This window comes from Engraulis encrasicolus, chromosome 18 (assembly GCF_034702125.1).
Source record: "Engraulis encrasicolus isolate BLACKSEA-1 chromosome 18, IST_EnEncr_1.0, whole genome shotgun sequence".
Taxonomy (NCBI): domain Eukaryota; kingdom Metazoa; phylum Chordata; class Actinopteri; order Clupeiformes; family Engraulidae; genus Engraulis; species Engraulis encrasicolus.
The window spans coordinates 51,780,038-51,792,537 of record NC_085874.1 but is presented as its reverse complement, the minus strand read 5'-3'; the positions used below and the strand labels follow the sequence as shown (position 1 = coordinate 51,792,537).

The following is a 12,500-nucleotide window of genomic DNA, read 5'->3' as shown; positions in this document are numbered from 1 at the left end:
TAGTCACTTTGAATTCCTCTTTGAACTGGTGTGATGCACTAGTGCAGGGGTTCCCAACCTTCACTATAACGAGGCCCCCCTCATACCATTGCCTTCCAGCCAAGGCCCCCCTCACACCAGCCAAGGGCCCCCCTCACACCATTACATTGCAGCCAAGGCCCCCCTCACACCATTACATTGCAGCCAAGGGCCCCCCTCACACCATTGCCTTCCAGCCAAGGCCCCCCTCACACCATTAAATTGCAGCCAAGGCCCCCCTCACACCATTACATTGCAGCCAAGGGCCCCCCTCACACCATTACATTGCAGCCAAGGGCCCGCCTCACACCATTACATTGCAGCCAAGGGCCCCCCTCACACCATTACATTGCAGCCAAGGCCCCCCTCACACCATTACATTGCAGCCAAGGGCCCCCCTCACACCATTACATTGCAGCCAAGGGCCCGCCTCACACCAGCCAAGGCCCCCCTCACACCATTACATTGCAGCCAAGGGCCCGCCTCACACCAGCCAAGGCCCCCCTCACACCATTACATTGCAGCCAAGGGCCCCCCTCATACCAGCCAAGGGCCCCCCTCATTGCAGCCAAGGGGCCCCCCTCATACCAGCCAAGGGCCCCCCTCATACCAGCCAAGGGCCCCCCTCATACCAGCCAAGGGCCCCCCTCATACCAGCCAAGGGCCCCCCTCATACCAGCCAAGGGCCCCCCTCATACCAGCCAAGGGCCCCCCTCATACCAGCCAAGGGCCCCCCTCACAACATTACATTGCAGCCAAGGGCCCCCCTCACATCATTACATTGCAGCCAAGGGCCCCCCTCACATACCAGCCAAGGGCCCCCCTCATGCCAGCAAAGGGCCCCCTAACACCATTACATTGCAGCCAAGTACCCCCCCCCCTCACACCAGCCAAGGGCCCCCCTCACACCATTACATTGCAGCCAAGGCCCCCCTGACACCACTACATTGCAGCCAAGGGCCCCCCTCACACCATTACATTGCAGCCAAGGGGCCCCCTCATTGCAGCTAAGGCCCCCCCATACCATTACATTGCAGCCAAGGGCCCCCCTCATTGCAGCTAAGGCCCCCCTCACATCAGCCAAGCCCCCCTCACATCATTACATTGCAGCCAAGGGCCCCCCTCACACCATTACATTGCAGCCAAGGCCCCCCTCACACCATTACATTACATTACATTACATTACATTACATTGCATTTGGCAGACGCTTTATAACCAAAGCGACTTTCAAAAGAGGACATAATCAAGCCAACATCACAAGCAAATACAAAGTGCACAGGAGATATACAGAACAACAAGTGCAGTTGCAAAGAGGGGTTAGTGGGTTTTTTTTTTTGTTTGTTTAAATATAAAGAGTATATAACGAGTACACACACACACACAAACACACACTCACAACTAAACTAAACTAAACTAAACATCATGTCAGGAGTCTGCCCTGGGGCAAGGCCAGTTCAAGCATTAGTCTAGTAGATTCTCTCGAAAGAGGAATGTCTTTAGTTGTTTCTTGAAAGCTGCAAGAGATGTGCTCAGTCTTGCTGCCTCTGGGAGACTGTTCCACCACTTGGGTACCACAACGGAGAACAATCTTGACTGGGAGTACCTAGAGCGACTGGATGGCAGAGCCAGACGGCTTGTGCTGGATGAGCGCAGTTCTCTTCCAGTAACATAAGGCGTTAGTAGGTCCTTCAGATAAGCTGGGGCCATTCCTGTGATGGTTTTGTAGGCAAGGGTCAATGCCTTGTGCTTGATCCGGGAGGCGATCAGTAACCAGTGCAACTCAATAAATAGAGGAGTAACATGGGTCCTTTTGGGTTGATTGAAAATCAACCGTGCCGCCGCATTCTGGATCATCTGCAGAGGCTTTAGCGCACAAGCAGGTAGACCTGTCATGAGTGAGTTGCAGTAGTCAACGCGGGACAGGACCGTGGCCTGGACATTGCAGCCAAGGCCCCCCTCACACCATTACATTGCAGCCAAGGCCCCCCTCATTGCAGCCAAGGCCCCCCTCACACCATTACATTGCAGCCAAGGCCCCCCTCACACCAGCCAAGGGCCCCCCTCATACCAGCCAAGGGCCCCCCTCACAACATTACATTGCAGCCAAGGGCCCCCCTCATACCAGCCAAGGGCCCCCTCACACCAGCCAAGGGCCCCCCTCACAACATTACATTGCAGCCAAGGGCCCCCCTCATGCCAGCCAAGGAAGAGAAGAGAAGAGAAGAGAAGAGAAGAGAAGAGAAGAGAAGAGAAGAGAAGAGAAGAGAAGAGAAGAGAACTACCCAACAGGCCTGGAGAAGAGAAGAGGAGAGGAGAGGAGAGGAGAGAAGAGAAGAGAAGAGAAGAGAAGAGAAGAGAAGAGAAGAGAAGAGAAGAGAAGAGAAGAGAAGAGAAGAGAAGAGAAAAGAAGAGAAATGAAGAGAAGATCAATAGAAGAGAAGAGAAGAGACGAGAAGAGAAGAGAAGAGAAGAGAAGAGAAGAGAAGAGAAGAGAAGAGAAGAGAAGAGAACTGAACTACCCAACAGGCCTGGAGAAGAGAAAAGAAGAGAAGAGAAGAGAAGAGAAGAGAAGAGAAGAGAAGAGAAGAGAAGAGAAGAGAAGAGAAGAGAAGAGAAGAGAAGAGAAGAGAAGAGACGAGAAGAAGAAAAGAGGAGAAGAGACGAGAAGAAGAAAAGAGGAGAGAAGAGAAGAGAAGAGAAGAGAAGAGAAGAGAAGAGAAGAGAAGAGACGAGACGAGACGAGACGAGACGAGACGAGAAGAGAAGAGAAGAGAAGAGAAGAGAAGAGAAGAGAAGAGACGAGACGAGACGAGACGAGACGAGACGAGACGAGACGAGAAGAGAAGAGAAGAGAAGAGAAGAGAAGAGAAGAGAAGAGAAGAGAAGAGAAGAGACGAGACGAGACGAGACGAGACGAGAAGAGAAGAGAAGAGAAGAGAAGAGAAGAGAAGAGAAGAGAAGAGAAGAGAAGAGACGAGAAGAGAAGAGAAGAGAAGAGAAGAGAAGAGACGAGAAGAGAAGAGAAGAGAAGAGAAGAGAAGAGAAGAGAAGAGAAGAGAAGAGAAGAGAAGAGACGAGACGAGACGAGACGAGACGAGACGAGACGAGACGAGGAGAGAAGAGAAGAGAAGAGAAGAGAAGAGAAGAGAAGAGAAGAGAAGAGAAGAGAAGAGAAGAGATCTGCTGCATAATCCAGAGCAGGAGCGGATCTAGCTAAATATAAACGAAATATAAACATGGCGCCCTTAAAAGCCATTCTTTAAACACCTCACTGATTGGCATGAAATATAAACATGGGTCCCTTAAAAGCCATTCTTTAAACACCTCACCTGATTGGCATGGAAGGAGCAAGTGTTTTGTCTCGGATATCTTCGATTACTGTTCATACTTCAAGTAGCTATGCTAATATGTACACTGTCCTGTCCGACATTCAACAAGTGCATTACAAAACTCACCAAATAAATATGTAAATCAGTAATAAGCATTAAAAAAAGATCAGAATTTGTTTTAGAGACTGGTTTAATAAGAGAGGGGAGTTATTAGGCTAGTTGGACTATTTATATCTAACAAAGCTTTAGGGCAGAGTTCCCCTAAACAATGACACCCTGTAGCTGACTTAGGCCTTGGAACACGGTAGCTAACTTAGGTCTTGGAACACTGTGTGCAAAAAATACTCTGGAATTCCATCTCATTCACAGTATTCACACACATTTTACTCAGACACAGTATTGTAAAAACATTCCATTAAAAAGTGACCACTGATAGCCAAGGCCTTGTTCCTTGATTTCCATGACAGGGGACACATTTCCACGGGACACATTTCTATCAGAGAATCTCTAACAGGGAGAAGGCTCAGTCTCATTGGTTCCCATTGTAGCCAGTTAGCTTTGCATGCATACTGCAGTAACGAGCGTAGGCCAGTCCTTCATGTGGGAAAATGTATGGAATGGAAAGGGGAACCCATGCTAAATACATTGCTACTGCGATTTCCAGTCACAAATATCATCAACAAAACATTCCTGGTAAGCACTATGACTGTTGTTTAACAATAGGCTGTATTGACAAATCGTTCAGGTGTGTAGTTTTACAGCAGGTTAGAAGATTTCAACCTGTACTCGCTAGCATCGCGCTAATGTTTATGGGTTTGGCCCCATAAAAATTGAGCTTTGTGACCCAGTATATAATAATCTAGTGGCGCAAAATAATCGAAACGCTACTCAAATGGGGTCTTATTATTTCTAGCTTCGAACTTAATATTAATATTTCAGGACAAAAAAATATAAAAAATCACAAAAATTATAATGGTAGAAAACTCATTGACACCCATTCATTTTGCACTGGCACGTGTTTAGGGTTAGCCAGTTGTGGCTAGTAGCTAGTTCCGTGAGTGAACACCCCCTGTTTCCATGACGGGGGACACATTTCCAGGGGACACATTTCCATGACAGAGGACACATTTCCAGGGGACACATTTCCAGGGGACACATTTCCATGACAGGGGACACATTTCCTGTCCCACAACATGCTCCTCTCTCCCTCTCGCGAGTTTGCGAAACATAGGACGATATTGCGCCCAACCGCGTTTGGCGTCTCCGATTGGCTACAACGGCTCCCTTGTTCCTCCCCTCTGATGGCTTTCATTTGACAGCAAGAATTTCAACTCTCGCTCAAAGCAGGCTTGCAGAACAATCGTGTACAAATAATTTTCTCTCCCTCTCCCTCTCTCCTCTCCTGACACCCCCCATCCCCCCCCCCCACCCCCCCCACACACACACACACACACACATGCGCATTTCCTGGTGAAAGCCGCCACAACAATGCTCTGTATTCATCCACACCAACGACCTTTGGCCTCACTGCACCTTTATGGCTATAGCATGTGTGTGTGTGTGTGTGTGCGTGTGTGTGTGCGTGTGTGTGTGTGTGTGTGTGTGTGTGTGTGTGTGTGTGTGTGTGTGTGTGTGTGTGTGTGTGTGTGTGTGTGTGTGTGTGTGTGTGTGCCAACAGCTAGACTGAGCTTTACAGGTGTAAATAACCACACAGGCTGGTTCCAACAACAATGGTCCTGCTACGCTCCATGTTTGAGTTACAACCAAGAAACTCTGCACACAAGACAAGAAACTCACAACACAACACACAAGAAACAAACAAACAAATAATCTCTCCATATCCCGGCAATAGAACACCAGGTTCTGAAATGCACGGACAAGCACTTGGATCAAAAAGTGAATCGTTCAAATACAGATTGTTATTTACTAGCACGGCCGCACTGGCCGAAACGAAACGTTGTCTTGTAAATAAAATTCAGCACGATGAACAAGACTGTGCGGTATCTTCTTCTCAAATAGTTACTAGCACAGCCACAGTCTTCCACAGAAATACAGTGTGTGTGTGTGTGACATGAGTGAGTGAGATATTATTGTCAATGTCTTATCTAAATGTTTTTAGTGTAGCTGCACATTGGAGGCACGCAATTTCAAACTTCTGTGCTAACCTGTTACATAGAATTTGGACAATAAAGTACTCTTGACTTGCTTTGTTGACAGATGGTTAGTTCTCGGCATAGCCACACACTTCCACAGAATCACAAAAGCCAAACCGCCAAACCCTTAAAGGAACAGAGGTTCTTCTCTCTCTCTCTCTCTCTCTCTCTCTCTCTCTCTCTCTCTCTCTCTCTCTCTCTCTCTCTCTCTCATAGGTGAGCTGTTCCTGTTTTATGACTCTTGCCACATAGGTGGGCTGTTCCTGTTTTTACATGCAAAACAAACTCTACTCATCCATAATCCTGCAGAACACTGTGCAATAATTGTGCCATTTCTACTTCTGCAGTTTGTTTTGCTTTTGTACTGCTTGTATGTGAATATGCCGGCTCTGTGTGTGTGTGTGTGTGTGTGTGTGTGTGTGTGTGTGTGTGTGTGTGTACCTGAGACCCGGTCGGAGGCCAGGTAGTGTGTGTGTGTGTGTGTGTGTGTGTGTGTGTGTGTGTGTGTGTGTGTGTACCTGAGACCCGGTCGGAGGCCAGGTAGTGTGTGTGTGTGTGTGTGTGTGTGTGTGTGTGTGTGTGTACCTGAGACCCTGTCGGAGGCCAGGTAGTGTGTGTGTGTGTGTGTGTGTGTACCTGAGACCCGGTCGGAGGCCAGGTAGTGTGTGTGTGTGTGTGTGTGTGTGTGTGTGTGTGTGTGTGTGTGTGTGTGTGTGTACCTGAGACCCTGTCGGAGGCCAGGTAGTGTGTGTGTGTGTGTGTGTGTGTGTGTGTGTGTGTGTGTGTGTGTACCTGAGACCCTGTCGGAGGCCAGGTAGTGTGTGTGTGTGTGTGTGTGTGTGTGTGTGTGTGTGTGTGTGTGTGTGTGTGTGTGTGTGTGTGTGTGTGTGTGTGTGTACCTGAGACCCTGTCGGAGGCCAGGTAGTGTGTGTGTGTGTGTGTGTGTGTACCTGAGACCCAGTCGAAGACCAGGTAGTGTGTGTGTGTGTGTGTGTGTGTGTGTGTGTGTGTGTACCTGAGACCCGGTCGGAGGCCAGGTAGTGTGTGTGTGTGTGTGTGTGTGTGTGTGTGTGTGTGTACCTGAGACCCTGTCGGACGCCAGATAGTGTGTGTGTGTGTGTGTTTGTACCTGAGACCCTGTCGGACGCCAGGTAGTGTGTGTGTGTGTGTGTGTGTGTGTACCTGAGACCCTGTCGGACGCCAGGTAGTGTGTGTGTGTGTGTGTGTGTGTGTGTGTGTGTGTGTGTGTGTGTATGTGTGTGTACCTGAGACCCTGTCGGACGCCAGGTAGTGTGTGTGTGTGTGTGTACCTGAGACCCGGTCGGAGTGTGTGTGTGTGTGTGTGTGTGTGTGTGTGTGTGTGTGTGTGTGTGTGTGTGTGTGTGTGTGTGTGTGTGTGTGTACCTGAGACCCTGTCGGACGCCAGGTAGTGCTCGATGGCTTCGTACTGCAGGTTGACGGCCGGAACGTTCTCAGGATGCGTCACGGCAACCGTCAACAGGATCCCCATCAGGAGGTTCACCACCTGAGCAGAGGAGAGAGGAGGGAGGAGAGGGGGAGGAGAGGAAGAGAGGGAATATATTATATGTAGAGAGGAGAGGAGGAGGAAGAGGAAGAGAGGGAATATATTATATGTAGAGAGGAGAGGAAGAGAGGAGAGAGGGAATATATTACATGTAGAGAGGAGAGGAAGAGAGGGAATATATTACATGTAGAGAGGAGAGGAAGAGAGGGAATATATTATATGTAGAGAGAGGAGAGAGGGAATATATTATATGTAGAGAGGAGAGGAAGAGAGGGAATATATTATATGTAGAGAGAGGAAGAGAGGAGAGAGGGAATATATTACATGTAGAGAGGAGAGAGGGAATATATTATATGTAGAGAGGAGAGAGGAGAGGAAGAGAGGGAATATATTATATGTAGAGAGGAGAGAGGGAATATATTATATGTAGAGAGGAGAGAGGGAATATATTATATGTAGAGAGGAGAGGAAGAGAGGAGGAGAGGAGAGAGGGAATATATTATATGTAGAGAGGAGAGGAAGAGAGGGAATATATTATATGTAGAGAGGAGAGGAAGAGAGGGAATATATTATATGTAGAGAGAGGAAGAGAGGAGAGAGGGAATATATTATATGTAGAGAGAGGAGGAGAGGAGAGAGGGAATATATTATATGTAGAGAGAGGAGAGAGGAGAGAGGAGAGAGGAGGAGAGAGGGAATATATTATATGTAGAGAGAGGAGAGAGGAGAGAGGAGAGAGGAGGAGAGAGGGAATATATTATATGTAGAGAGGAGAGAGGAGAGAGAGGGAATATATTATATGTAGAGAGGAGAGGAAGAGAGGGAATATGTTGTAGAGAGAGAGGAGGAGAGAGGAGAGAGAGGGAATATATTATATGTAGAGAGGAGAGAGGAGAGGAGAGAGGGAATATATTATATGTAGAGAGAGGAGGAGAGAGAGGGAATATATTATATGTAGAGAGGAGAGAGGAGAGAGGAGAGAGGGAATATATTATATGTAGAGAGGAGAGAGGAGAGGAAGAGAGGGAATATATTATATGTAGAGAGGAGAGAGGAGAGAGGGAGGAGGAGAGAGAGGGAATATATTATATGTAGAGAGGAGAGAGGAGAGAGAGGGAATATATTATATGTAGAGAGAGGAGAGAGGAGGAGAGGAGAGAGGGAATATATTATAGAGAGAGAGGAGAGAGGAGGAGAGAGGGAATATATTATATGTAGAGAGAGGAGAGAGGAGAGAGGAGAGAGGAGAGAGGGAATATATTATAGAGAGGAGAGAGAAGAGAGGGAATATATTATAGAGAGAGAGGAGAGAGGGAATATATTATAGAGAGAGAGGAGAGAGGAGAGAGGGAATATATTATAGAGAGAGAGGAGAGAGGAGAGAGAGGGAATATATTATATGTAGAGAGAGGAGAGAGGAGGAGAGGAGATATATTATATGTAGAGAGGAAGAGGAGGAGAGAGGAGAGAGGAAGAGAGGGAATATATTATATGTAGAGAGAGGAGAGGAGAGAGGGAATATATTATATGTAGAGAGGAGAGAGGAGAGAGAGGGAATATAGTATATGTAGAGAGGAGAGGAAGAGAGGGAATATATTATATGTAGAGAGGAGAGAGGAGAGGAGAGAGGGAATATATTATATGTAGAGAGAGGAGAGAGAGGGAATATGTTATAGAGAGAGAGGAGGAGAGGAGAGAGAGGGAATATATTATAGAGAGAGAGGGAGGAGAGGAAGAGAGGGAATATATTATATGTAGAGAGGAGAGGAGAGAAGAGAGAGAGGGAATATATTATATGTAGAGAGAGAGGAGAGGAAGAGAGGGAATATATTATATGTAGAGAGAGGAGAGAGGGAATATATTATATGTAGAGAGGAGAGGAGGAGAGAGGGAATATATTATATGTAGAGAGGAGAGGAGAGAGGGAATATATTATATGTAGAGAGGAGAGAGGAGAGAGGGAATATATTATATGTAGAGAGGAAGAGAGGAGAGAGGGAATATATTATATGTAGAGAGGAGAGGAGAGAAGAGAGAGAGGGAATATGTTATAGAGAGAGAGGGAGGAGAGAGGGAATATGTTATAGAGAGAGAGGGAGGAGGAGATAGGGAATATGTTATAGAGAGAGAGGGAGGAGAGTGAGGGAATATGTTATAGAGAGAGAGGGAGGAGAGTGAGTGGAGGGGGAGAGGAGCAAGGAGAGGGGATAGAGATAGATATGTTACAGAGAAAGAGGAGAGGAGAGGAGAGGAGAGGAGAGGGAATATGTTGTAGAGAGAGGAGAGGAGAGGAGAGGAGAGAAGGAGAGAGGGAGAGGGGGAGAGAGAGTGGGGAGGAGGGGGGAGAGGGATAGAGAGAGAGACAGAGTAATAGAAACAGAAAGGAGTGAGAGATATATCAAGAGAGAGTGACAGAGAGAGAGGAAGAGAGAGGGAGAAAGAGAGGGGAGGGAGGGAGAGAAAGATGGCAGAGAAAACAGAGAGAGAGAGAGGAAAAAAGAAAGAATGTGGACAGCAAAGATATGAGGAAGAGGAGGAGGAAAGGGAAGAGGGGGAAGGGGAGGAGGAGGAGGAGACAATAAATCATATTTTCATATTAACACAGAAATGTAACCCACAGAATGTCCTCTCCAAGACACATCAAGTGGTGGTGGTGACAGTGAAACATCAACCATGTCCATGAAGCATCAACCATGTCCATGAAACATCAACCATGTCCATGAAGCATCAACCATGTCCATGAAGCATCAACCATGTCCATGAAGCATCAACCATGTCCATGAAGCATCAACCATGTCCATGAAGCATCAACCATGTCCATGTAGCATCAACCATGTCCATGTCCATGTCTATGAAGCATCAACCATGTCCATGAAGCATCAACCATGTCCATGAAGCATCAACCATGTCCATGTCCATGAAGCATCAACCATGTCCATGAAGCATCAACCATGTCCATGAAGCATCAACCATGTCCATGAAGCATCAACCATGTCTATGAAGCATCAACCATGTCCATGTTCATGTGCAAGCTACACTGATGAACAGACTCCCTTCTCAAGGGCCCTGCCGTGGCCTAACAGTAGGGCACTGGGTTACTCTGCCAGCGGTCCGGGTTCGATTTCAGGCCCGGGTTATTTGCCAATCCCTCCCAGTCTCTCACTCCCCACTCATTTCCTGTCTGTACTTCACTGTCCTGTCTAGAATAAAGCACCCCCCCCCCCATTCTATTAGAATCCCTTCTGGAGCATTTTAACCAATCAGGACGTCCACTCCAGCCAGAGCTCCATCTTCCATCCAACACCACATCTTGTTTCACAGTCACAACACCACATCTTGTTTCACAGTCACAACACCACATCTTGTTTCACAGTCACAACACCACATCTTGTTTCACAGTCACAACACCACATCTTGTTTCACAGTCACAACACCACATCTTGTTTCAATTTTCTGGGTTCTGAGTTCGACCCACAAGTTAAAGGTGGTGCAGGTTAACCATTTTAAGAAAATGTACCATTATGACATCACTTTGGGGGTTCCACAGGCTCATAGGAGTCTATGTAGAACCTTAGAATCCTGGGGCAGTTCCCCCAACGTGATGTCATACCTGCAACCCCACCTTTAAGAAACACTAATAAGTTTACAGTCTGTACTGCAGTCAGGACTAGAGGTGTAAATCATCATTGATTTGTATCCATGCATCGATCCTACAGCCAACGATACTATTAATCGACATGATTTGATTAAAGGGACACTGTGCAGGAAATGGTCAAAAAAGGTACTGCAATTATGCTGCTCATTGAAACTGAGTTGGCTATGGCCAAATTTGATATTTACATGAAAGTTTACTAAGTAATAAACAAATATTCTCTAGTATGGTCCAAGTAGAGTCATTTTTGCAGCTAAAAATGGCTATTTCTGGAAATTCAAAATGGCGGACCATGGAGAAGATCCCCCTTTTCATGTATGAAAAGTGCATTTTTTTCAGTCATAATGAATACTTAAAATTTGATGGTGGTGGTAAGTATTCATGAAAAAGGTAACATTAGTGAATGGGCAGCATGAATTCTGGAAATAAACAACTAAAAATCTCACACAGTGTCCCTTTAATCAAAGTGTCAGCAAGTGAATCAATTCATCTGGGTTTTTTGGTACTTTTGTTATTACTGCACTCATTTTGCTATTTGCTATTTGCAGTAAGGCCTGCTTTCTCCTCCATAGGTTTCTTTTCTTACTGAGATGTGAAACCTAAACTGACATGCACTGAGATTTGGTTTTATTTATTTTGTCCATTTTCCAGCTACAGGTAGCAGATATCATCTGTTTCATTGGCTTGTGTATTGATCTGCGGTTTCTAAGCAACGGACGGTGATGCTACATGAGTCCCAGGCGTCTAGCACGTTGCTATTGGGGATTTCAGAAGTTTTTTTTTCGCCATCTATGTCCTTATTTTGTTTATATTTTTTAGGGTTTTTTTGCCTTTATTTCTGACAGGACAGTGGAGGAGAGAGAGGAAATGAGTGGGCAGAGAGAGACGAAGAAGGATCAGCAAATGACCCGGGCCCCAATCGAACCCGGGTCGCCAGCATAGTAACCCAGTGCCCTACTGATAGGAATCGAACCCGGGTTGCTGGCATAGTAACCCAGTGCCCTACCACGGCAGAGCACAGTGCCCTTATTGACGTGATAGTGGTAGGGATGCACGATGTATCGGCCAGATGTATCGGTATCAGCCGATATCGGCCGGTATTCAACACATCGGACATCGGTCTGATGGGTAAAACTGGGCCGATATTAACGCCAATGTTTTTTTTTTTATATGTTACGGTTCTAAAAGAATGGACTTGACGATGACTTTCACTGTTTGTCTTCTATTTTGTCTCTATTTTTTATCTAATTATCACAGGGAGTTAAAAAGTGTTTTTGGAAACAAGACGACATTCAAAAATTCTGTTTGTTTGCATCATTGTCATCTCTTTTTTTTTAAAAAGAAAGAAAAACATCGGTATCGGTTAATATCGGTCATCGGCCAAAACCGCAATATCATAATCGGATATCGGTATCGGCCGAAATTTTTGACATCGTGCATCCCTAGATAGTGGTACAGCAAGTTTTAACTGACGGTAATGACATTCATACCGTTTCAACCACACACAGGCACAGGCACAGGCACAGGCACAGACACACACACACATTCACACACACACTCTTCAGTACAGCAAGTTTTTAACTGACGGTAAGGCAATAATGATTCATACCGTTCCAACCAGACACACGCACATGCACGCACACACGCACACGCGTCCCACACACACACACACACACACACACACACACACTCTTCAGTACAGCAAGTTTTAACTGACGGTAAGGCAATAATGACATTCATACCGTTCCAACCAGACACACGCACATGCACGCACACACGCACACGCGTCCCACACACACACACACACACACACACACACACA

The 12,500-nt window shown here is 46.5% G+C and overlaps 1 protein-coding gene across 1 annotated transcript in view; it reads right to left on the bottom strand.

Moving 5' to 3' along the window:
• laptm4a (lysosomal protein transmembrane 4 alpha) overlaps positions 1–12,500 on the bottom strand; it is a 42,991-nt gene that overhangs the window by 17,547 nt on the left and 12,944 nt on the right. Inside the window, exon 2 of the mRNA XM_063223817.1 lies at positions 6,906–7,026. Within this exon, the coding sequence (XP_063079887.1) occupies positions 6,906–7,026 (121 nt within the window). The remainder of the gene's footprint in view (positions 1–6,905; positions 7,027–12,500) is intronic.